The sequence below is a fragment of the Aspergillus ibericus genome (genome assembly GCF_003184845.1).
Source record: "Aspergillus ibericus CBS 121593 unplaced genomic scaffold BO80scaffold_87, whole genome shotgun sequence".
Taxonomy (NCBI): domain Eukaryota; kingdom Fungi; phylum Ascomycota; class Eurotiomycetes; order Eurotiales; family Aspergillaceae; genus Aspergillus; species Aspergillus ibericus.
Genome location: NW_020292185.1, coordinates 1 through 24187, shown reverse-complemented (window position 1 = coordinate 24187; position 24187 = coordinate 1). Strand labels below are relative to the sequence as shown.

The 24187-nt window shown below is 55.2% G+C and overlaps 8 protein-coding genes across 8 annotated transcripts; 3 read left to right on the top strand and 5 right to left on the bottom strand.

Annotated features, from left to right (window-relative positions):
* Positions 1 to 6113: 6113 nt before the first annotated feature.
* On the bottom strand, positions 6114 to 6898 carry BO80DRAFT_469704 (uncharacterized protein; the record flags this gene model as incomplete). The annotated part of the gene is made up of 3 exons (XM_025723033.1): positions 6114 to 6283; positions 6334 to 6705; positions 6779 to 6898. The coding sequence occupies 3 exons, from the start codon at positions 6896 to 6898 to the stop codon at positions 6122 to 6124; spliced, it is 654 nt and encodes a 217-aa protein (XP_025569390.1). The 3' UTR covers positions 6114 to 6121.
* A 28-nt stretch (positions 6899 to 6926) lies between these two features.
* BO80DRAFT_430203 (putative alcohol dehydrogenase) lies at positions 6927 to 8589 on the bottom strand. The gene is made up of 2 exons (XM_025720658.1): positions 7538 to 8589; positions 6927 to 7488 (listed from the first exon to the last, which is right to left on the bottom strand). The coding sequence occupies exons 1-2, from the start codon at positions 8342 to 8344 to the stop codon at positions 7192 to 7194; spliced, it is 1104 nt and encodes a 367-aa protein (XP_025569389.1). The 5' UTR covers positions 8345 to 8589; the 3' UTR covers positions 6927 to 7191.
* A 2506-nt stretch (positions 8590 to 11095) lies between these two features.
* Positions 11096 to 17892, top strand: BO80DRAFT_439701 (uncharacterized protein; the record flags this gene model as incomplete). The annotated part of the gene is made up of 5 exons (XM_025721091.1): positions 11096 to 11193; positions 11315 to 11747; positions 11835 to 15813; positions 16474 to 17068; positions 17151 to 17892. 5 exons carry the CDS (start codon positions 11096 to 11098, stop codon positions 17890 to 17892), a joined length of 5847 nt encoding a protein of 1948 aa, XP_025569388.1.
* Positions 17893 to 18611: 719 nt separating this feature from the next.
* Positions 18612 to 20122, bottom strand: BO80DRAFT_460092 (putative RING finger domain protein; the record flags this gene model as incomplete). Its single annotated transcript, XM_025722373.1, has 4 exons — positions 18612 to 18870; positions 18941 to 19375; positions 19419 to 19969; positions 20015 to 20122. The coding sequence occupies 4 exons, from the start codon at positions 20120 to 20122 to the stop codon at positions 18612 to 18614; spliced, it is 1353 nt and encodes a 450-aa protein (XP_025569387.1).
* A 685-nt stretch (positions 20123 to 20807) lies between these two features.
* On the bottom strand, positions 20808 to 21400 carry BO80DRAFT_450548 (mitochondrial fission 1 protein; the record flags this gene model as incomplete). The annotated part of the gene is made up of 4 exons (XM_025721819.1): positions 20808 to 21137; positions 21181 to 21274; positions 21319 to 21337; positions 21382 to 21400. The coding sequence occupies 4 exons, from the start codon at positions 21398 to 21400 to the stop codon at positions 20808 to 20810; spliced, it is 462 nt and encodes a 153-aa protein (XP_025569386.1).
* On the top strand, positions 21382 to 22329 carry BO80DRAFT_394802 (kinetochore Spc24 family protein). The gene is made up of 3 exons (XM_025717291.1): positions 21382 to 21602; positions 21660 to 22057; positions 22103 to 22329. The coding sequence occupies exons 1-3, from the start codon at positions 21576 to 21578 to the stop codon at positions 22278 to 22280; spliced, it is 603 nt and encodes a 200-aa protein (XP_025569385.1). The 5' UTR covers positions 21382 to 21575; the 3' UTR covers positions 22281 to 22329.
* BO80DRAFT_498019 (uncharacterized protein) lies at positions 22280 to 23239 on the bottom strand (the record flags this gene model as incomplete). The annotated part of the gene is made up of 2 exons (XM_025724110.1): positions 22280 to 22623; positions 22657 to 23239. 2 exons carry the CDS (start codon positions 23237 to 23239, stop codon positions 22337 to 22339), a joined length of 870 nt encoding a protein of 289 aa, XP_025569384.1. The 3' UTR covers positions 22280 to 22336.
* A 360-nt stretch (positions 23240 to 23599) lies between these two features.
* Positions 23600 to 24066, top strand: BO80DRAFT_439697 (med21 domain-containing protein; the record flags this gene model as incomplete). Its single annotated transcript, XM_025721090.1, has 2 exons — positions 23600 to 23641; positions 23695 to 24066. Coding segments are annotated over 2 exons (414 nt in total), but the record flags the coding sequence as incomplete, so codon positions are not given.
* Positions 24067 to 24187: the final 121 nt, after the last annotated feature.

Sequence of the window (24187 nt, the reverse complement as noted above, 5' to 3'; positions counted from 1 at the left end):
CGCTCCGAGGCTGGTTCCGAAGCAGCTTCAGTACGGAGTAGAAGGCAGCACAACGCAACGGTCTGAAAAATCAGTTGGATCGGTTAAATCTCGACTCGCATCCCGTCCACCGCCATACGAGGCTTCAACCGCCAATTGCCCCCCAGATTCCATTTCTCCGAGTCCTCCGAATCAAGGTCGTCGTATCGATCGACGGAAAGGCAAATCGAAGGATCATCGTCCAGAGCACGTTGAGAACCACGTTCGCTCGCAGGCTAGCAGCAGCTAGTACCTACCTTAGTCACCTTGCCTCAGTCGGTCACTGGGCGTGCATCAGGTACGGGTGCTGGTCACTGGTCGCTGGGTACATGTCGCCCAACTCCCAAGGTGAGCAGTGGGCCCCGGCATAGATAGCATGGTTAGCATCATGGAGATGATCCATCTCCCTACACTACATCTAGGAGGATCAGCAGCATCCCCCACGATAGTCTTCATGGCTTGTCCCGATTGGGAGGGGCGACCGAGATACTTTGCCGGGTTGGCGTTCGAGAAGAATGGTATAGGACCATGGTTTCCTCACCACGAGGCCGGATTGGACCTCATTCTGACATGCATTGCATGGGTCCGGTTGATGCATGGAGATAATAACAGCCGTAATAAGACTGACGACATGTATGCTCATGAGGACGATGCTGCATGATATGATATTAATCCATACATTATACTCCGTACACCGACGACCATTAACCTTTCACCATCCCCATCAATGTGTGCATACTGCATAGGACAGTGTCCCCACGACCTGAAAACTGCCGTCACGCATGGCAGGGACTACAGGATAGTTTTCGGTCAATGCTCGGGGAAATCCATCCCCCGACCGACCGAAGTTTGAGCGAACGGACCGCAGCGCCCTCCAGAGTCGGGAGTCAGGGACAGGGAAAGTGTCGCCTTCAGTGCTTCACACTAACGGAGTCAATCAAGGCGAGGAAAATCCCGCGGAAAATCCACCCCGGCTGGTTAGTCTTCCCCCGGTTCAACCCTAGCCGTTGGCGAAGGGTTTGATTCGGCCGTTGCTGGTGTGCAGTATCCAGTCCAGTCCGCCAGGTATCTCTACATACGGAGTGGTGCTGGATTTTCGCAAGGAGGATTTAGGGCACACATGTATCGGCCAGGAAGATTGACAATCATTTGGTCATCAGCGATGACTGATCCCTGGACTCCGGACAGCATTCTGCTAATCCACATTCACCACGGAACATCACCGGGGTCGACCGGAGGAAATCCCTACAGGCTCCACTCTCCCCATCGGCTCCGCCCAGCGGCGCCGAACCTCGACCAGGGAACCAACCGGCGGCCGGTCAAAATGTAGGTGAATCTTCCGGAAGCCTGATGGAAGTGGAAACGGTTAACAGCGACGGATCCATGGGTCTCAGCGCATGGGAATGAATCCTACCGAGGCGCGTGTCGTATTCGCCCTTTATTGGGTGCGGTTATTTTTATCCTTGTCGACTGGATGATCACTGAGCATGGAATAGGTACAGGATACCGATGGGATGGTCATGCTTTTGGACCAAGATAGAAGGTGGTATCAACTACAGACCACCGAGTACCTTGGGATTGTTGTCAGGACCCCAGAGGTACTAGGCTAGGCGACTAGCCACCCCGTGCCTACTGCGGCACTGCCAGGGAGTTCGGTACCCACGGAGCCCGAGAAGCGCAATTAAGCATTCAGGGTCTTTTAATTGCAGTGGGCAGCCACCCCGGCTAGCCGTGTCATCTATATTGAGGCCGTTTAGCGGTTTGGCCACGCCCAATTCCCGGCCGGAGCTTGGCGCCATCCTGGCGTCGGAGGGGCCCTGGAAATGGGCAAGTCAAATTAAACATGCTTTAGTCGATTCTAGTCGGGTCCTAATGTATGCTAACCGCCTAACGGTGAAGCGTCCGATCTATGCCGTCATGAGTGATACAGATACTACAACTACTATTAGTTCTATCAGTGGTGGTACACCGAGGGCAGGCCAGCCTCGAAAGGCAAAGATGCATGCTTAATTTCATCGCACGAATGCATTGGATCGTCCTTGCATTACCGCTGATGATCCTCTACATAGAATGCGCTATATAACTTACTCAGGAACACCCTCGCATCCCAATCCACCCCTTGGTGACTCGAATCCGGTCATACCTTGGTCCATATGCGAGGGCGATTCCTACCATCTGAAAATCGGAAATTTTATCTCGTGCTCCCCACCGGTCGGAACAGCGCAGCAGCAGTCGGGTAATTAGCGCCACTGCACGCCGCACGGGATGAGCAGTACACTGCGAACGAGGGACGTCAAGCAGTATCTCAATAGTCCGTGGCTTTGTCCGCCCGGTCTCAGTGCAGTTGGTCCACCCGCCCGGTCTGATCGGCACGTTTTGAGGGGAGGAGGGGAGGCTTGGGCTGCGTCGATCGAAGGAGGCTGGTTATGGTTATCTCTGTGCTCCGTAGGAGGAAGGACTATCTAAATTGCACGGGATGTCACGATGGTGATTCATGACGAATCCTCTGCCTCGATAAGTAGGGATCCTTAGGCTTCGCTCCTACCTTGCATTTCCAGCCCGCCGCACTTTAATCCCTCCAGCCAAGACAACACTCAAATTGATTCTTTGATTAATTTGAGCTCGAAATCTATATTAAAATTCATTTCGATACCAATATATTATCAACCGAAGGAGCCAAAATAACCAAGAATTAAAAATAAATAAAGAAAGTAAAACACACGGGAAATAATTACCGTTCCCTCCCCACAAAGACCACCCACCCACCCGGCCGTCAATCCATTCCCATCCAAGCCCCCAACCCGAACCCTAATTGCAAACCACACATGTCTCACCAGGCCCTCTCTCGGTCAGGCTCCTAACTTCCTCCATCGTGGCTAAAATAGATATTTGGCTACTAGCTGTCCGTACCTGAATCAACTTTCTAGTAGTATGATTAATAGGGAATAAATGTCTTACATTGTCTGGATATGGTTAAGCATTTATCCTTAGCCTCGCAGAGTACAGACCCTGGGTGGTAGTTGCAGCTGTCAATCGCACGTCCACCCATACCCAAATCAAGTCCCACCTGATTGAAATCCCGGTGTCCACGAGCCCTGACATGATACTATCTACGTAGTAGTAACCCATCTTAACCACTGGAACGATCGTGGCTGAGGCCTAGATACCCTACCGAGAATCCTTTCACCATCGGAAGCCAGTATCCACCCATCTAACAAGGTAAATCAGGGGCTTACTATCTAATTCTAATGCGGGATGGGAGGTGAAACACGCCCTGAATAGATTTATTAGTGTTAGTGCTACTGCTACCGCTACTAGCCTACTGCCTACTAGCTTACCTTAAGAGAGGAATTTGAGACCAGGGCCCTTGCCCTCATCCTCGTCCCGAGATAGGTAGCGTGGAACCTCGTGGAAGTACTACTAGATACAAAAATGCCAAGATGGTAGTTGTTTAGGGGACTATGGTCGATGCTGTACTGTACAATTAGCTAATACCGAGATGCTTAGTATGGAGTTAATTTGGTTACTATGTGCTAATTGCTAGGATTAAGAACGTACGGAGTATCTACTTTGTATCCATTATTTTCGGGTCTACTACCTATTACTTACATAGTAGTAGATACGATTTGTCTAAGCATACTAGTTAACACATGGTCCCTGCGAGACCACCCACCATCCACCACCCACCATCCATCTCTCTCTACTCACTACGGAGTCCTCCGTACTCCGTATATAGCATCCAATTATCACGATACCTAACCCCAAAACTCAAATGAAGAAACTTCCAACAATTTATCCACCGCTGATCTTCTTCAGCAGTACTAAGTATATCCCTACCCTTCAGTTTTGTTCAGTCTACCCAACTCTCCGCAGCCTAGTCGGTCCAATGGCGTCGTGCCTCAGCTTGAAACACGACGCCACGAAAGTCTACGGAAAGTATATCCTGTATGTACTAGGTACTAGGTGCTAGTGCTCGTGCGGTGGGTTCTCCTGAGTTGTGTTGTTAGTGACAGGCCCGTGTCACACAGGTCTCGTGATTGGGGGTGGTGTGCACGGGCGATGCGTGACAGGTCAGGAAGTCTTATTTTGTATACATAGTAAGTAGTGTGTGTACTTGGAGGTCTGCGTGTTGTGGGCTTTGTAGGTTTTCTATTTTTGTAGGACTTGTGTTGGATGGTAGGATGTGGAATACTATATTCAGACTATCTAGATTATATTTCTAGGCGGTATTCACTCTACAAGCTACAAAATAGATAGGCAGTTTCTCCTAGACACTGCAGCCCATTACGCAACAATATCACTGGTACCTCGCACGTTCCATATCCTCGTCACGAGAGGATAATGTATCCGCTTCGCTGAGAAGGTCAGGCTGGTTACTCGATACCTGTTTTTGAGAATCATCGCCAAGGACATACAAAGTCAAACCCGCAATATAAATGCTCGTCAATGCGCCATCTCATCAATATAGGTAGATACCGTTATAACAGTTTGATTTTATCCTTACCGGAGTAGGAAATTCATACGAACAGCCTGCCTAACTAATCCCTCCATTCCTCGTCAACAATCAACAACTAAGTCCTTCAAATCCCAATTCTAACCAAGCCAAACATACCACTAACAACAGTAGTCCATCGTATCCAACTTAAATCCTACCTAAGTAGCTAGCAGATACCTAGACCGCCACACCACCGTATAATGACACAGTGCTATGACAAACTACCCAAATATATAGAGTTATTACGGAGTACTAGTAGCCTGTTAACCCCTATTTGGCCGCCACCAACATAATTTACCTGATTTACTCCGTGCTTCGTACTCAGATCTCTAGTACTGTTTATGCTTTACCTCAAAGACTGGATTACAGACACCGGTATTCATTATTTATGATCTTCGTTTGATTTTTAGGGGGTAGGTATTTGCGTGTGCGTGATCAGCTCATCATTAGGATCGGAACCGCAATCAGAATCGGGATTTGAATCCTAGCAGATCAGAACAGAGCAGATCATATCCTACGGAGCATCGGGTTCGTGATCGTTATCGTGGATGTAGCCTTTCCGAAACATGCTATCCTTTCCTCCCCCACTAAATACCAGTGCAGCATGGCCTTTGGTCACGAAATGCAAACGAGCAAGCCAGGGAAACAAACAAGTAGGTAAGTAACCCCATGACCCCCTCCACCACACACCTACATACACACACAGAGGAAGAGAGAGAGAGAGAGAGAGAGAGAGAGAGAGAGAGAGAAACGCACACACCCCAAAGACAAAAATAGCCCATGAAGAATGAAGTACCTACCGACCTACCTACCAAACCATCAATGCATGAAGCCACCCGCCTCACCTTACCTCACCTGACCTGAAAGCCATCCAGTCAGCTGATTAGTCCGGAGCAGTCATGCAGCACGGTGCAGCGCATTCATCCTCTGACATCAGCCCGGAAACAGACTTCCTCCATCCACCAGTCCACCAGTCCACAAATTGGCTACCGCCAGCAATCCAATCAACTTGAATCCAGACGCTCTGTCTGTAACATCATGTCTTAATCTCATCAAACGAAGGAAATGAATGGAACGGTGAGATAGCAATCTTGATTACCAGGACGATTGTCATTTCACCAAACCTGTTTCGAGTTGGATCTAGGCTAACGTGTGATCAATAGACAACTAGGAACGGAGTAGTCACCAAGAGGGGCATGGTATAGCATCACCCTGATTCGACTCGTGCTGTCTAAAGCCTATCCTGCATCCGCACGGCAGACACCATCCAACCAGACCATCGCCTGCAGGTCCTTTGCGCTGGTCAAAAATACCAGAAACATGGCCAGTCAGAGATAGCGAGGCCAGTACCGGCTCTGCAAACTAGCAAGTGTTACTGGATTCCCTATGGGTCGTTGCCAGAAATAGGACCAGTGACAACACCACACGCCTGGGTTGGAGATAGTGCTCCCGGTTTTGGTAGCATGTCTCACTCAACCCGCCACGGCTGCTGCACGCTGGTGGGACTTGACCGAGATTCCATTCAATCCTATCTATCCTGGAGATAAATCCCGGCAATCAGGACACACCCTGAACGGAGAAAAGTCTTCTTTAGCCACAGGAATAATATCAGAATATCTCGGCGCTCTCCTCCACCGACCGACTATAGCACAGGGGAAATAGTGTCCCCCAAAATCGATACATGCCCCAGTGATTCTCCTTTTCTGACACTAATCTTCGAGCAAAGGTGCATTCGGTCCGGAAAGAATTCGTACTGCGCATGTGCACAATCTGCTGACATCAGAGACGCACTCGGTCAGCCATCAAGCGGTTCAACTCACTTCGGTGTATCGCTGTAGAGCCGAGTAGTACCGCCCGGAGAGTCCAAAATTCTTTTTTAGGATTGACTTTCTGATCCTTCTCGCGGCCGTGGACATGATTCGTGTCTGTCTCTCCCGGCCAAGGTGGATATGATCGCCTACTGCAACACCTCCGGGGAGCTTCCACCCCTGTCGCTCGTAGATGACTTCGACCAGTCGGGTAAGCGTGTCAGCTTGCCATGTGGTTAGGAGTTCGTTGTGAAACGCCTTGACGTGATGTTGAAGCTTGCCCAAATCAACATTCAGCTTAATGACGTTGGAGCGCAACCGGCTCAGTTTATGGTCCAAATTCTGGTTGCTGGTCTGCAACAATTGGAGGGCCGAGGAGTATCTCTACACGGCATTAGCGTTGGTCCTACTCAACCCTTGTATTCCGTTGCCGATTCCCGGGTTGCTGGTGACACACCGATAGCGATGATACTGTCGCTCTGGCAGCCTTGCCATTCTCATCCGAAGACGACAATTTTATCTGCGACCGATAGAAGGACATTCCGGGTCCATATGTCTGGATGATATCAAGATCCATGATGCAAGATGCACTAATCTAACAAACAATGAGTGGTTCAACTATCCTTGGTATAAAACGATAACCGTGCTGTTGGCTAAAGGCTAAGGAGTGGCGACGATGATACCAGAGGCTGTTGTGAGTTGGATACAGGAAGGAACACGACATGGAGAATACTAGAGATGTCTGGTACAGGGCAGGAGCGCTTCACTACTTGCGCTTGGGAAAGTACTTCCATCTCGATGATTTCTCGCGTCGTAATATACACGCTTACAGACTCCTAAGACAATGGCTAACCGTCAGCGATCTCCAGATCACAGCTTACTTCCAGACGCCTTCCCGAACTCGATCACCAACTTCCCAAACTGCTTTCCGTCCTTCATATCCTGGAAAATCCCGTCGATCGCTGGGATATCCCCCAGGTCGGTCTGCAGAACGCGCGAAACCACCGGATGGATCTTATGCGTCTTGACAAATTCGATCACCTCTTTGAACTCCTTGCGCGAGCCCATTGTACAGCCACGGACATCGATGTTCTTCAGCACTGCCTTCATGGAAAAGGGCATCTGCGGCGCGACCGTCATCCCATACACGCAAAGAACGCCACCAGCCTATACAGTCAGCTATCACACATACCGGGGAAGCAGAGGCAGAGCTCACCTTGAGCAGCTTGACGGCTTTATCCACGGAATCGCCTCCAGCCCCGTCAATAATCGCATCAAAGGCCCCTTTCCCCGTAGGCAACATGCCCAGTAACTTCTGATCCCACTTGTCCTCCTTATAACTCACTCCCCCCTTGGCCCCCAGCTCAATTGCCTTCTGGATTTTCTCCTCGCTCGAGCTGGTCACATATACATCTGCTCCCCTGGCCACAGCGAGCTTCAGCGCCATCAGGGCCACGCCGCCCCCGATTCCGGTCAGCAGCACGGCAGCCCCCTTGGTCGTATTCCTCTCCCCAGCTTTGATCAGCGCCCTCCATGCTGTCAAGGCAGTAACCGGTAATGATGCTGCCTCGGCATCTGACAGATGCTCCGGCACCTCTTCCAGCTCCTCCTCGTCGATAGCCAAAAACTCCTGTATCGTCCCTTTGTTGTATAGCTTGGTCCCGCCCAAAATCCGGTACCCTTTCGGATCCTCTGGTCCATCGATAGAGTCCTTCCATCCTATCCCAGGGTTGAGGACCACCCGCTTCCCGATCCAGCGCTGCGGATCGCGCACCGCTTCGCCGGCGGCAATGACAGTTCCCGTCCCGTCGGCACCCATGGGTACATCAAAGGTGACCCCAGGGTAGAGATGTTGACGAAGGAACACATCACGATGGTTCAGGGATGCGGCGGAGAGCTTCACAAGAACTTCCCGGCCTTGAGGGGTGGGTTGAGGGAGGGTCTGCACGGTGAGGGGGTAGTAGACTTGGCCAGGTTTTCCGGGCTTGCCGTCGATGGGTGTGATGAAGATTGCTCTGGACATGTTGATGTATGTCTTGTCTATCTAAGTACTGTTCTTCCGGTGTTGGTAGAAAGGAGGCGCATAAGGGATAAATGCGAACACTTATCGGTTGGCGTGCGGGGATGTTGGGCCGTTATCGGTTGCCGAGGATGTGCGGTTCAATGGCTTGATGTTTGCGGTGATGATCAGCAAGAATGATTGTATGTAGACACTGGCATAGTATAAACTTGGAACAGAAGCGTAGAAATAAGAGTACTCTAATATCGTCTTCTTTACGCCACTGTCTCCGTTTTATAATGATCGACTACGCACGTCCCTGTCATCCCATCTCAACCTCGGCAGAGGATAAATAATCACCATTCAAGCATCCCTGCTCATCACCAACAGATCTGCTCAGACCTCACAAAGACAATACTAGACCTGAGAACATAGCTCAGCCTACTTACGATCCTCAACGAATCATAAAAGTACTATACCAAATGACTTATATAACGGATTTACTGCATACAAGACGACTCCAGCGATCAACTCAGCGCAGCTTGACCTGCGAGGGTGAGCATTACATGAGGTAAGCATAGCGTCTACGGCAGCTTTGATATAGACCCTCCAGGACGCAAGCTGACGAATTCCCAGACATTGTTTTGTCAGGTCTATATCATTCTTCTGGGTACCGATCCCTCTGTCCTGGTCTTATCTCGACTACGTTGTGGGCATGTGAGCCTGATGAGGAGTTCAAATGACCATTTGTCTCTATTACAGGAAGCACAACTCGTGAGAAGTATGCCAATGATGTTAGCAGAGAGAAGACAATGTCGTCGAGATTCAGTCATTGAAGACTGTGGACACGGGTGAACTCCCTCGATGACAGCCGTTTGTCATTCCATGATAAGTACGATGCTATGTGAGATGAATTAATGTCTTCCTGGATTCAGATATCAAGGATATGCATTCCTAGATGTTGAAACTCTGCTGATCCTGCGTGTTTCCAAGCATGATACCATCGATGGTAGTTGAATACTTCCTCTTCCAATTATCATCTGTCTTCAACGAAGACAGCTATCTACTGCCTGATCAGCAGTATTCAATGACACGGAATCCGACCCAGTCCAGTGTACTCCGTACCGGAATGGCAAACCCAGGGGTTCTGGTTGTCGCGTCCGTTCGGAATGCGGTCATGGCCGTATAGAGTATGTGTTCGCGCGACTACGACACAACATTTCCAAACCGATTGAGTTGAATTGAGCTTCACTTCTCATCCACGTCCGACAAAAAGATCTTATGTATCAGATTCGATCGCAGCGTTGACCAAAGTGGAGTCAAATCTGCGAATGGCGTGATATCGGACATCGTGTTTCATCATGGGGATCCCGGGAAAAAGTTGCACGAGAAACCGATGGATGGACAAACATGTCTCTGATGACTGACATGGTATTTACAGAAGTAGAGGAGTAAACAGTCGTTGTACTCCATCTGGAGTAGATCAACTGTTTGGATGCGCAAGCTGTGATCATACGTGCCTGAGGCACACTGGAGGCTGGGGTACGGTACAGAGTACCTGGCATGTACGTCTCCCGTATGGTATGTATGGGGCTGGTATGGAGGTAGTATTCTTCAGAGCTCGGACGAGTGACGACACCCACAATTGCCCGCGATGATGCCTTACATTTTGCATTTGCCTGGAAATGGCCCTGCCTACCTGGTAAGTAGGATGTAGTAGTATCTACTACCTACTACTGCGCACAGGTGGTTCGAGGATATTGTCCAAAGAGACTCGACTATCACGGCTATCACGGATATACACCCTCAATTTGACATTCTAAAAATACCCGAGAAGGGAGCTATCCCGAGTTTCTGAGACTGTTAGAGAATTAAATATTCACTCTGGGGCATTGGTGAAGCGACACGTCGAGAGGAACCGAAGCGTTTGCGGCCAAACCACCAGTGACGGCCGCGGCGTGGCAGTAACCCGCCGTAGGTTTGTCTGGGGATGTTGGCGCCACGCACCGTCCCGGAAATGCACCTCGCCTTCATTCTGGACCTCTGTCGATTTCCGGGTCCAATCTGACCTGTCACCTGGTAAAGGATTGCGATGGGCAGGGTGCACCGGATCGTAGATGTAAGGCCCCGATCACCCTCGTTTGAGGATGCTGGGAGCTGGAAGAGGTCCTGGCCGAGGTGATTTGTGCGGTGGCCGGGGACCCCCCCCAAGTCGAGTTGTGGGCTGAGGTAATATACTTAAGGAAAGAACATCCAGTGGATTACACAAGACGACGGACTTGCTGGCTGTACGACCAGGCTGCAAACGACTCTTGTCACGCCCGGTACGGTGGTAATTCCACGGCCTCCAGCTAATTCGCCGCAAGCCTCTTCATTTTTCTTGACCTGCCAGGAACTCTCGATCCTTTCGATCTTCTGATCTCGACCTGGATCGTCTAGCGTTCTTGTTTTCGACCTTGACTCTCAATCCTCCCCAACTGCTCTTCCAAGACCTCACTCCCATCAGACACCAAGGTGCGTTTCTCTGCTCCGGATCGTCGCGTGTCTGCCCACCCTGTGGCCCTCTCTCCCCCTCGCTGATCCGATCTCCTCCCCCAGCTCTTCTGCGGACTCTGCTGTCTTCAACCCACCCTTCCCCCCCCAAAAAAAACGTTCGCATCGCTCCCTTCGTTTTCCCAAGCCACGACCATAACTTAGCTTTCCAGATCTCGCCCCGAGTGTATCTTTCCCCTCCAACTCGACCGGCAATCTTTGTCCGCTTCCTCGATCTTCATAATGCCCACGCCACTTCCGTCTAGTTTTGCCTCGGCCGCCGCTGGCAACGCCCACGACTCTTCGACCAGGAGAGGTGATGGCTCTGCCGGTGGAGAATGGTATGCAATGCTCTGTTGATGGGTTCTACGCGGTTTGGCCGTGACTGTCGACGTCGTCTTGTCCTCCCCCGGGTTTTGCGTGGCGGAGTAACTGACAACTCATCCCCGACGGGGACTGCAGGTCTCGAACTCGCATGAATGGAGCAACACAGACTTTCCGCCGTCCGTCCGTTGCGACAAACCCTTCTCACAACCGGGATGCCAGCCAGCCCACATCGGCTACCACTCCTACCGTGGGCACCTACACTCCTCCGCATATGTCCTCCACCTATCCAGCCAGCGCACTACGCAACGGAGCGGCCACCGACACGCGTTATTCCAAGGACCAGCTGCTCAGCCTTTACAAAAACCAACGAGAGTCCGGCATCTTGGGGAAGAACGTTGCAGATTACTTCGTCGCCGACTGGAATCCTCACGAGACATCGCCCGTGAACGGAGCATGGGGGAAACGGGAAGACTCGAAGGATAACCCCTCCGGTCCGGAAGTGTGCTGGGATCATGGGGGCCAGAGCGAGCCGTTGGGACTGGTCGATCTGACGGACGATGAGAAAGAGGTTTGTCTCTTTGTTTACCCCGCCTTGCTTGCTGCTTGAGCGTGTTCTGTTTTATTTTTTGATCGGGACACGTGCTGAAGGGCGCAGTTATTTACTCTCTCCGTCAACTCCCCCCTCAAGCCGCCACCCACGAATGCTTCGAAGGAGAACGCTACTGCGGGGACCGGAGGTCGCAAGCTGTCCATCTCCCAGGGCCATATGAATAACTACAACACCGCATCCCCCAGTACTGGGCGCCCTGGCCCGAGACGTCGGGAGACGGGCGATTCGACTGGCAATCCCATGTCTCCCACCACCAGCGGCTCCCGCTTTTTCCGTGACGAAACGAACACCTCCACCCCGCCTCCGTCTTTGTTGCGTCGCAAGACTGATTTCCGGGACGCATCCTCCGCTGCTCGATGGGAAGAGAAGGAGAAAGAAAACGTGGGCCGAGAGGTGGGCGCCGAGGTCGCATCTCCATTTGGTTCCTTGAAGCGGAGTTCGACCAATCCGTTGAACGTGGCCCCCGGCGCCTCGAACTCTCCGTGGGGATCTGCATCGCAAAATGCCAGCTTCTCGCCCATGGGAGCTTTTGGCGCGTTCTCTTTGGGTACGGCCACCACCCCAACGACCGAGAAGAAGGCTGGGTTCGGTAGTCTCCGCGGAGAGAGCCGCCTGAAGGGGTTGTTCTCGAAGGATAGTTCCGAGGACATGTCTGCCGCGATCAAGGAAAAGCCGTCCCTCAGCAGCTTGGAACGCCTGGGGGAGGCTGAGGGCGAGAAGCGCGCCCAGTCGCCTTGGGGCGAGCCCGTGAAGACGCGCACTGGTCGCAGTGAGACGAATCCGTTCTCGGAAGAGCCTCGCAGTGGAAGTGCCGCGCTCGGAGGGTCCCAAGACATCAGCACTCCCTCTCAGGCCGCGGACCAGCTGGGCTTTGCGGCCTTTGGTATGACTTCCAGCATCCCTGGGTTCCGAGAATTGATGCAGAGCCACGAAAATTCGCGTAACCCTACCCCGAGTCTCCTGCAGGGACACGAACCCACCAGCCCGACCAACACGAACCCCTACCAGAGTCCCCACGGGGACCGAACTGGAGGAGGTGGTGGTGGCGACGATGACGTCGACACCGATGGGTCCGACATCCAGAATACCACTCATCCTGGCATCTCTGGCCTTCGCGACACCTCGTCCGCGTTTGGTTCCATCCGACGGGTAGGATCGGGTATGGACTTGCCTTCGATCGACCGGAGTCAGACCTCCAGTGCCGCCGGCAACCGCAGCTTCTCCAGCCTTGGTGGCTTGGGTGGACTTTCCTCGCTGGGTGGTGCGGCGGGATGGCCCTCCAGCGCTGCCGTGGGTACGCCTACGAGGGAGCGCTCGGCCTTTGCCGGTGGCTTTGGCGATCCCATCTTCGGCACCATGGGCGATTTGCAATCGCCGAGCTTGTCGACCTTGGGAGGCAGCGGGTTGTTCAGTCCTCATGCTGGCATGTCGGGCACCGGCAGCCTTGGCCGCTCCAGCAAATTAGGATCTCTCTTCCCGGCCGCCATGCAGGAGCAAATGCAAGCTGAACAAGGACGGCCAGACCTGGGCACTCTCGATGATGGCTCTCGCCAACCCGGTAAGCACCCTGACGAAGCGCTACCGCGCGTCCCGCTAACACTTCGAGCAGACCACCAACAAACCGACAAGCCAGGCCAGACCAGCCAGCCCGCCACTACCTCGGCTTCGCCCGACCCGGTGTCTGCTGTGGGATCCATGTCAACGTCCATGGCACCCGAGGTACCCCCGCCGAGCCAGACCCCTGGCCAAGTCGGCGCTGGGTCCGTGCCTCCAGCTCAGCAACGGACCATGGTGATGCCGGACCGGATGCGCTGGATCTACCGTGACCCGCAGGGCAACATCCAGGGCCCTTGGACCGGACTCGAGATGCATGATTGGTTCAAGGCGGGCTTCTTCAGCCCCGACCTGCAGATCAAGAAGCTGGAGGACCCGGAGTTCGAGCCGCTGGCGCAGCTGGTGCGACGCATCGGCAACTCGCGCGAACCCTTCCTGGTGCCTCAGATCGGGATCCCTCACGGACCTGACCCCAGCCCCGGCCCATGGACTGGCAACACGTCCGGCACGGCTCAGCCTCCGTTCCCGGGCAGCTTCCCCAGCTTCGGAACCACCCTGACCGCTGAACAGCAGAATGCGCTGGAGCGCCGAAAGCAGGAGGAGCAGTATCTGATGGCGCGCCAGAAGGAGCATCTCGCTCAGCAGCAAGCCCTGATGAAGCAAATGCAGTTCCAGGGCGTCCCGCACACGATGCACCCGCACCAGCTGCAGCATCATTCCAGTGCGCACAGTCTCCACAGCCAGCCCAGCTTTGGCAGCATTGCCTCGCCGATCGGCTTCCAGCCTTCCCCCATCCAAGCTCCGATGCAGCAGCCCCAGTCCGTCGCCGGCTTCTTCGATGCGGCCGCGCCGGTGCGGAACCCGCTGCAAAATGTGGGCCCCCAGGTGCTCGGCACGGATCTGGTCAACAGCCAGGACCAACTCCCGGCCCTTCTCGATCGCCTGAACGTGAGCCGACCGGATCCGTTTGCCTTCGGTACCCCCAGCTCTTTCGCGGCTCGCCAGCCCGACAGTTTGTTTCATCAGCAGCAGGTTGCCAGCATGCTTCAGGATCGGGCTCGCTTGCAGCAGGAACAAGAGCAGTTTGACAGCGCGCAGGGCGACAGCCTGTTCGACCAGCAGGCGCGCGAAGAGCGGCTGCGCCAGTTCCATGCTCTGCGAGCTCAGGAGGGTGAGCTAGGCCTGCGGACTGCCGAGGGTCTGCCCACGCACCCGGCCACGACCATCCAGCCGGAGGAGCCGGAAGAAGTCGAGGAAGAAATTGAAGAGGAACAGCATACCCTCACCCTGTCGCAGCAGGTGCAAAAAGCCGCCTCCGCCCAGCGTAAGCAGCAGGAACAGCAGGAACAACAAGAGCAGTTGCAGCGCGAGCAGCTTGAGCAGCAGTCCCCCGAACCCAGCGATACGCCCTGGAGTGTCAAGGGCGATAGTGCCATGCCCCAGCCCTTCCCTCCCCCGCCCTCTGCATCCCCGCTCCCCGCTCCGGCCGCCCAGCGCAACCGCCAGAACGTCGCCGAGTCTCTGGCTGCCAACTCGCGGTCCCAGACCCAGACTCCCGTTGAAGCCCCGACTACCTCGATCGCGCCGTGGGCGAAGGAAGCGAATGAGGTGCCCAAGGGGCCCTCCCTGAAGGAGATCCAAGAAGCCGAGGCTCGCAGCGCTGCGCAGAAGGAAGAGTTGGCGGCTGCCGCGCGCCGAGCCCAGCTGCTGGCCGAGCAGGAGCGTCTCAGCCAGGTCCAGGCCCAGGCCCCGGGCCTCCCGTCGACTGCCAACTGGGCCAGCGCTGGCTCCCCGGCCACGCCCACGTCCTCTGGCTCGGTCTGGAACAATAAGGGCCAGACTGCTCCCACTGGTACGGCGGCCAAGAAGACTCTCGCCCAGATTCAGAAGGAAGAGGAAGCTCGTAAGCATCGCCTGGCTGCGGCGGCTGCTGCGGCTGCTGCGCAGAATGCTGCTGCCAGTCCCCCGGCGGCCCCCTCGTCGACCGGCAAGCGGTATGCAGATCTCGCCAGCAAGGCTCCGGCGGCGTCTCCCGTGAGCGCGAGTGCGAGCACCTCGGGCGCGTGGACCACGGTGGGTGCGGGCGGAAAGCCCAAGCCTCCGCCGGTTGCACCTTCGGGGCCGCGGTCGACGAGCAGCGCGACTCCGGTTGCCGTGTCTCCTGTGAAGCCCAAGCCGGCTACTGTTGCGACGCCCCGGACGGTGACGGTGGCCACGCCGCCAGCGAACCCGAACCGGGCGGTGGAGGAGTTCACCAAGTGGGCCAAGCTTGCGCTGGGCAAGGGACTGAACAGCAACATCAACGTGGATGACTTTGTGCAGCAGCTGTTGTTCCTGCCGGCGGAGGCGGAGATCATCTCGGACTCGGTGTATGCCAACTCGCAGACGTTGGACGGACGGCGGTTCGCGGAGGAGTTCATCCGGCGGCGCAAGCTGGCGGACAAGGGGATTGTTGACCCGGTGTCGGCGAGTGCGTTTGCGGAGAAGAACACGGGGGGATGGAGTGAGGTGGCGAAGAAGGGGTCGTCGAATGCGCACCGGGAGGAGGACAATAGCAACACGGCCTTTAAGGTGGTGGCTCCGCGGAAGAAGGGGAAGCGGTGAGGTTGAGTAGCGTTGATGTTGTCTTTGGATTTAGATAGTTAGCCAATGATTCTGGCTAGTGCTGATTGTGCACTGTGTCCCATGCCGGTAGATGCTCCATAAATAGCAGCGGACCGGAGCAGCCGGAGTGCAGCTTGTGTAATTCGAGCCGAGAGGAATTGGGTCATCCATCACTCGAATACTCGAATTGATAAGGCTTTTCGTGAGAGGTTCTCGGCGCCGAGGTAAAAATAGGCTTCTCGGATGGGCTCCAGATGGCCTCGAAGCACGCCCTATGCTTGACCAGCATCTGACTCACGACCGTGACTCACGAGGAGGTTAAATAGTCTCTCCCTCGCTTCTCATCATTCCAGCACAGGAAACCACCATGTCGTCCACTTCCACTTCCACTTTTACGCCGGTGCCCTTTGGGGCTGCCATGCGCGAGCAGTTCTGCCTCGATCCCGAATGGAAGAATCTCAACCACGGCAAGTCCCCCTCCACCACCACCACCACCATCACCACAACTAACAGACCAATGCAATAGGATCCTACGGCACCTACCCCCTCCCCATCCGGACCGCCCTCCAAGCCCACCAAACGCTCGCCGAATCGCGTCCCGACCTGTTCATCCGGCAGACCTCGCCCGCCCTGAGCGCCGAATCCCTCACGCAGCTCTCCGCCCTCCTTAACGTCCCCGCCTCCACCCTCGCCTTCACCAAGAACGCCACCACCGCCGTCGCGACCGTCCTGCATAACCTCCCCTTCACGGCCTCCGATGTCATCATCTACTTCGATACCGTCTACGGGGCCGTCGAATACGGTCTGTTCTCCCTGGCGGAGCGCGCCCCCGTGAAGTTGCGCAAGGTGGAGTATGATCTCCCCACGACGCATGAGGAGATCGTGCGACGGTTCCGGGACCTCGTGGACAAGGTGCGCAAGGAGGAGGGATTGAATGTTAAGGCGGCGGTGTTTGATACGGTGGTGTCGATGCCGGGGGTTCGGTTCCCGTGGGAGACATTGGTCGAGACGTGTCGTGAGTTAGGTGTCTTGAGTGTCGTCGATGGCGCGCATGCGGTGGGTATGTTTGAGGTGGATTTGGGCAAGGTGAAGCCGGACTTTTGGGGGAGTAATTTGCATAAGTATGCCCTCCCCTCCTCATACCATTGCCCATATAACCCTCTTTCTTGGACAATATGCTAATGATGATAATGATGTGAATAGATGGCTCTACGTCCCCCGCGGCTGCGCCGTCCTCTACGTCGCGCCCGAACACCAACATCTCCTCCGTACCACCCTGCCCACATCATGGGGCTACATCAAGACCACTCCCTCCATTGAATCAGCAGAAACAGTAGCAACCCCCGACCCCGAAACCACCGCCCTCGCATTCCGCACCCTCTTCCAATCCACCGCCACCAACGACGACACGCCCTACCACTGCGTCCCCGCGGCCCTCACCTTCCGAAAGGAGGTCTGTGGCGGCGAAGACCGTATCTACGACTACCTCGAGACGCTCGCGAACCAAGCGGCGGACCTCGTCGCCGGGATCCTCGACACGGAAGTCCTCCAAGAACCCGATCTCAAAGCCGGGGAGAAGAGTCTCCTGCGTGCTTGTGCGCTGAATAACGTCCGCTTACCCATCGCGATCCAAACTGCTACCGATCAAAGCGGAGGGGAAATGGACTGGACTGCCCCTGGCACCGGGGGTAGTTTATATGCCCCTCTGCCCCGCGTGCTGGCGGGACAAGTCGCGGCGTGGATTCAGGGGAAGCTCATGGAGGAGTATAAGACGTTTGTGCCGGTTTTCGTGTATCGGGGGTGGTTGTGGACGAGGTTGAGTGGGCAGGTGTATTTGGAATTGAAGGATTTTGAGTGGGTGGGGGGTGTGTTGAAGGAGTTGTTGGGGAGAGTGGGGAGGGAGTTTCCGACTCCTGTTGTTGCTACGGATTTGCCGATTCGGTAGGTTGGGTTGTGTAGATAGGGATGTTGATATATTGAGATTGATGTTGGGATTGATATTGGAATTGAGTCATGTTAAGTCTTGGGGCTGGGGTTACTGTTTTCTGATCTTCATGAGTAGAGAGATCTACGTGCACAGAGTACTAGACTAGGTAAGATGAAGATCCGTAGGCGTGGAGTGAGGAGCCTTACTACCTAGTGGTATGGAATTATTCCGCTACGTGAACCCAGACTAGTAAATGCCTAGGTCCGGTTACTGTTCAGATCTAGATAAGCTCAAATACTATACTCTACATCGTACGACTGCTATCTGATATCGGACTCAACTATTGATGATCTGTGTATCTCTCTGTGCTGTCTGTATGTGTAGGTAGGTAGGTAGGTAGTGTGTTAGGGTTAACGGTCATTCATCTACCCGTCGTCTTCTGATTAGATTAGATTAGATTGAATTGGTGTAAGTAGGTAGGTATAGTATGATTTGGGTTCATTAATTAGAATAAAGTCGGTCTTAGAAGGGGATATGTGTATCAGTGTATGATAGGGCATCACAGCTGCACTTCTGGAGGCTGCATATACATGGGTGTTGGTCATGGCTTCAATCAGTCTAGGTCATATAGCAAAGAACGAGAAAAGATAAGTCATAGGCCGCTCAGTCATATCCTCATGTCTTCATAGCAGTTCGTCACTACATACACCTCGTCATGGCAATCTTCGTCCGCTGCATCAACTGCTTCCTCCTCCTAAGCGACTGCGTAACCATGCTGCTACCCCGGATCCCTCCCGACTGCTTCGCCGTGGCTCCTCGGACCCCGACCACGGTGATGACCACGATGAAAACGATTGCGAACTCCACCCCGACGGTGACTGTGCCCCATGCGTCTGGCTCGGTCCATTCTCCCCACCGCTCGACCGTCGTGGAGCTGGCTCCGGGCTGTCTGGGATCACGGTCGGGTTGTTTCTTGTGCCCTCGGGTTCCTCGTGCCTGGATTCGGGTCCAACTTCGGATCTGATACAGTTAGGTACAGCAACAAGCATAACAGGCAGGCACTCACTGGCTGGCATCAATGCTCCGCCGACAATGTGGACATGTGTTGTGCTGGTTCAGCCACAACTCGATGCAGTGATAGTGGAACCAGTGCTTGCACGGCAGTATCGTCACCTCTGTCCCCAGGTCCACCGTGTCCATGCAAATCGAACACTCCGCCCGGCCTTCGCTCCCCAGCATCTCCGCATCTACCTTCTTCTTTGGCAGTGACTGGATCGCGGTGGCCGGGGCCGGCGGTGGCGCCCCTCGGTTGGCATTCTGCTCGATCAGCTGCGAGATCACCCGGTCCAGTTCCTCCTGCGAATATACCGCATCGCCGTGGCGATCAAAGTTGAGTAATGTCGATAGCATGGCCAACGGATTCGGACCGCCCACCACCCGCACGCCACTGCCGCCTGCCTGCGTATTCGTGCCGAAATCCGATCGGAACAGCTCCAGAATACTACACTTGTTAGCCTATACATGCAATAGAGTGATACACTTACTCGCTCAGTGTGCGCAGCGGATTGTTCATCGGTTGCGGGCCATCCGCATCCCGGGGATGCAGGCCCTCTTGCCTCCCAGCCCGGCCATCGGCCTCGATGTCGAACTCGAACGACCCCAGGGTCCGCCCCCGGTCGCGGTCTGGGGTCTGGGGTTGGTTGGACGACGATCCCGGGGCATTTTGCTGTCGGTAGGTGCCCGCCAGTCCGTTGAAAATGCTGCCCAGCCCTTGCATCACTGGCATCAACGGGTCGTTCACAGGTTGCTGACTGGGAGGCGACCGGCGCGGGAAGCCGTGGGTATAGGTGGTCGTCGAGAAGGTGAACCGACCGTCCGGGGAGCGGTATGTGCGGTGGGTGAATCCGTTCCCATTTCCATTTCCCGGTCCCGTTCCAGCTCCCGATCCCCAGCCGTGATCGAGGTCATCGTCTTCTTCTTGATGTGCCCAGGGGTTGTGATCGGCCCAGGGATTCGGGCGGGCGCTGGCCGGGGCGGGGGCCGAGGGGGATCGGTCGGGCGGGAGGTCGGCGTCAGGATCGGGGGGTATTTCAATCTAAAGGGTTAGGATCTGCTGGTCGCCTGAGAAAGAGAGGCATACGATCTCGGTAAAGTCCGACTCGCAGTGCGGACAGACCATATCATCAGCGTTGCGCAGCCACACGCCACCACAGGCGTGGCAGAACATGCGGTCTCCGGCGTCGGCCATGGCGATCGGGGAGGCAACCGAGGGTGATGAGGAAAGACGGAAGAGGAGGGGTCGAAACTACTATGTCAGACGGTCGTGCAGGAATCGAGATCGGGCGAATCAATCAGGCCGAGGAGATGCCAGAGCTTGATGCAGCGTCGTTCATGGCTCGTTGGGCACGCATTCGTCACCATGCGAGAATGCAGTGTCACAGGAGGCAAGAAGAGGAGTGGATGGAAAGGTGAAAGTGATTTGGATGTGGATGAGGGAGGAAAGAGCAAGAGCAGAGGGGAAACTGATGCGTGACTGTGAAGAAAGCAGGGTGAATCGGGATGACGTTAGCAACCTGTGGCGCAGCTGCACGTTCTCCATCTTATACCCAAATCCCAGCCAGTATCACGGGGGCAAGAACTTCCAGAGGGATTCGACGGAGAACTGCGTCGCGGAGATTATCTGCAGGAAAGGTCCCCGTCAAAGGCAAATTCCGGCTTGCAGCCAACCTGACACAGAACCGACCAAGCCTCGTCGGAAATCCCCCCGCTCTACATCATCCATGCGATGCCACTGGATTCCATGTACAGAATCCTCCATTAATATTAGCACATCCAATCTGCCGCATCATCAAACGCCATAATGCTAAACGGAACACAGCAACCAACACAGCCAAGGAACTATTTACATCATGCACCGTTAACAAAGGAAGCCGCTAGCGTCTCTTTGCCCCCCGCATCACCAGTCCACCGACCACGCCCGCGGCCAGGGCTAGTCCACCGACGATGGCAATGCCCATCAGGCCCTCCTTGGACACTTTCTCATCGATCAGCTGTCCCAGACTGGCTGCCTGCAGGTTGGCCGGCTCCTTCTCGCGCAGCAGGTCGTTGTACCGACGGGCCTCGCCGTAGTTCCCCAGCTTGTAGTTGCCCAGCGCAAGGTAGTACAGGCATTCACGACGTCGTTCGGGTGCGGCACGGAAGATCTCTGACAGCAGACGGACACCCTCTTGTTGCTCGGCCCGGGCGTCGGATTTGATCAGACCCTGTATGGTCAGTAACGCTCTTCATCAGAAGCAATCAACCTACCCAGGCATAGTTGAACTTGGTCTGGATGCCGACATAGTCGCCTTCTTTCTCATACTGGGAACGAAGGACCTGGAGTTCCGCTGGTTTCAGCGGGCTAGGCGGGTTAGCGGCGTCGACAGGATTCGTCAAAAAGCATACCTCTCGGCATCGGCGGCATCTGCGATGGTTAGCGAGATTAACAATAGGAAGAAGAAGACCTACAGGGAAGGTTGGAGCCCATGTTGATGAGTTGATGTGAAGTGTGCTGAAGGCAGCGAGAATGAAGAGCGGCGAGCTTGTCGTCACCCGCTGTGGCGGTGCGGGCGGTGGCGGTTGCTCCACCAACAACGATAACAATCCTACAGTGGACACCACTCTCGACAGCATTGGCTAACAACGTACAACAAACCGTCGCCATGATTCTCGACGAAAACCCCGCCGGGGTATGTTTCTGCTTCCTACTTCTTGTGCTAACCTGCTAATCTAATATCTGGTTACAGCTCATCAACCACACCATCGGCAACTTCAACATCCAACCCGATAAACAGGCCGTCACCCGCATCAATGACTCGCTCGCGGCTTTGCAGCAATCGCGTGAACTGCGCATGCGCGAGGCCGAATCCGCTCTGCGCAAGCTGTCGCGTCATCTGTCGGCGCTGAATGCCCAGCACGAGGAGGCTGTCTCGGCGCACGACTCGGGCAAGCACGCGGCCGAGATTGTCGAGCTGGACACGAAGAAGTTCCGGATTGCCAAGGCGGCCACCGAACTGGAGATTGAGAGCGAACGACTGGAGGGCGAGCTGGAGATGCTCAAGGAGCGGTTGGCGGATCTGGAAGCGCAGGGGTTGGAGGGCGACGAGCCAACGCGCCGGGAGCGCGAGCTGGACGATGCCACGCTGTGAGTATTCCTCTGAAGTCTGCCAGGATGCTGCTAACGGTGTAGGCTACGATTAAAAATCTACCGATCGCTCGGAGTGGACATTGAGGCGGACGAGGCGGGCAACTTCAACAAAGCGGTGATTCGCAATAGTCGCAAGGGCGATGTGCATGTCGTGAACATCGACCCGAAGTTCTCGCGGTTTTTCTACTCCAACTACTTTTGGACTACCATGCAGGGATAGGTTTTGGATTGGCGTTACGGGATACCCAGGATAATACATTTTTCAGTCTTACCATCCTATTCAGTAGATCTCATCCTAGCTCTCTCCTGCTCGATATCGGCACCCTGCAAACATCTCCTCACAATCTCCCTCTCCTCACCACTCAACCCACTCACCCTCCCATCTGCCGCATACAACAACGGCTTCTCCTCGGGAAACAACCGTTCCACGACCCCAACCACCTCCTCATACCTCTCCACCCCAACATCCCACATCCCAAACCACCTCCTCTGCACATCCTCCATCCTACTCACGACGTCCTCCATCCCGGGAACCTCCTCCCCCTCCCACGTCAACTCCACCCCTTTCCCTCCCCCATCCCCTCCATCCCCTCCACCCTCAGTATCCCCCCCATAAACAACCCTAACCCCCAAACCCCCCACCCCCAGCCCCTCCACGCGCTCATTCCACAAAACCTGCCTCACACCCCCCTCCAAGCCCACCAAAAACCACACCAACGGAAACCGACTCCGACTCAACGCCTCCCTCACCCCCCTCGTGGCCTCCCTCGGCGACACCAACACCCCGACAACGCCCCCGCCCCGCCACCCCACCGGCGCCTGCGAAAACGTGCCCTCGAGTTCGCGGACCAGATTCGGCCCGAGCTTCGTCTTCAGGGCTTTGCATTGGACGAGGACGCGGAGCGGGTGTTCGTGCGTGGGTAAGTGCCAGGTGCCTAGGAGGTCGAGGCCGGAGTCGGAGCGGCCGCCGGTGCGGTGGAGGAGGAGCGCGGAGTGGAGGAGGGTGCGTTGGGTGGTGTATTCGTAGTGGGTGCCGATGTAGGTGGTGCTGGTTGGGGGGAGGGCGGTGCGGGTGGCGTGGGTGAGGAAGGTTGGGAGGGTGGTGTGGTTGGTGGTTGGGGGGGGAGGGGGGAGGGGGAGTTTGAAGAGGCGGCGGGTGAGGGCGGATATTGATGTCATTGTGGTGATTGTAGTAATGTAGTGGTGTTAGTTGGGCATAATGTCTGTAGTAGCAATAGTTAGTAGGAGTAAATAGGGCCGGTAGTGGTATTGTGGAGAGGACGTACGTAGTGGAAAGTAGAAAAAGATGAAGCTAAGTCGGAGTAAATAAACGGGGCTGTTATCGGAGCTAAGCTCTTCTTCACCTCCGCTCCGCTCTTCACAACCTCCAACTTTGTCAATCTACGCGCACCTACAACCTACATACAATCTACAGCCTATATTCTACAACAACCATCTACAATCACCACCTACAATCAAATCCACAACACAACCTACCCCTAACCGAGCCCACCACACCACACACACCTCACGACCAAAATGGCCGACATCCTCACCCAACTCCAAACCTGTCTAGACCAGGTACCCCATCTCCTCCCCCCTCCCCCCATCCAACCACCCACTAACCAACTCAGCTAGCAACCCAATTCTACGCAACCCTAAGCTACCTAACGACCTACCACGACAACATCCCCACGACACTCCCCCCCACATTCCCCCCCTCACTCTCCGCGCCCCCTCTCGCCAAAATCCCCAAAAACTCATCAACACCACCCGTCCCCGCCACCATCCAAGCCTCCCAATCCCAAACCTCCCCCGCACCACCACCCACAACACCTAACCCCAACCAACAAGCAGCCACCGAAGGCGGAGGCGGGGGAGGAGGAGAAGGAGGAGGGGAAACAGACCCGGCCCTCCCGGCGCCGGACAGTCCGGAGACTTTCGCGGCGCGACAGCGCGAATTGGCTCGAGATTTGGTCATCAAGGAGCAGCAGATTGAGTATTTGGTGAGTGTGTTGCCGGGGATAGGGAGTAGTGAGGAGGAGCAGGAGAGGAGGATTCGGGAGTTGGAGGGGGAGTTGAGGGTTGTGGAGGGGGAGAGGGAGAGGAGGAGACGGGAGTTGGGGG

Excerpts from the sequence above, each read along its gene's own strand:
- BO80DRAFT_394802 (XM_025717291.1), top strand. The coding sequence starts at position 21,576 with ATGATTCTCGACGAAAACCCCGCCGGG. Across the intron at positions 21,603-21,659 it reads TCGACGAAAACCCCGCCGGG|CTCATCAACCACACCATCGG; the intron begins GTATGTTTCTGC and ends ATCTGGTTACAG. Across the intron at positions 22,058-22,102 it reads GAGCTGGACGATGCCACGCT|GCTACGATTAAAAATCTACC; the intron begins GTGAGTATTCCT and ends CTAACGGTGTAG.
- BO80DRAFT_430203 (XM_025720658.1), bottom strand. The coding sequence starts at position 8,344 with ATGTCCAGAGCAATCTTCATCACACCCATCGACGGCAAGCCCGGAAAA. Across the intron at positions 7,489-7,537 it reads AAGCCGTCAAGCTGCTCAAG|GCTGGTGGCGTTCTTTGCGT; the intron begins GTGAGCTCTGCC and ends CTGACTGTATAG.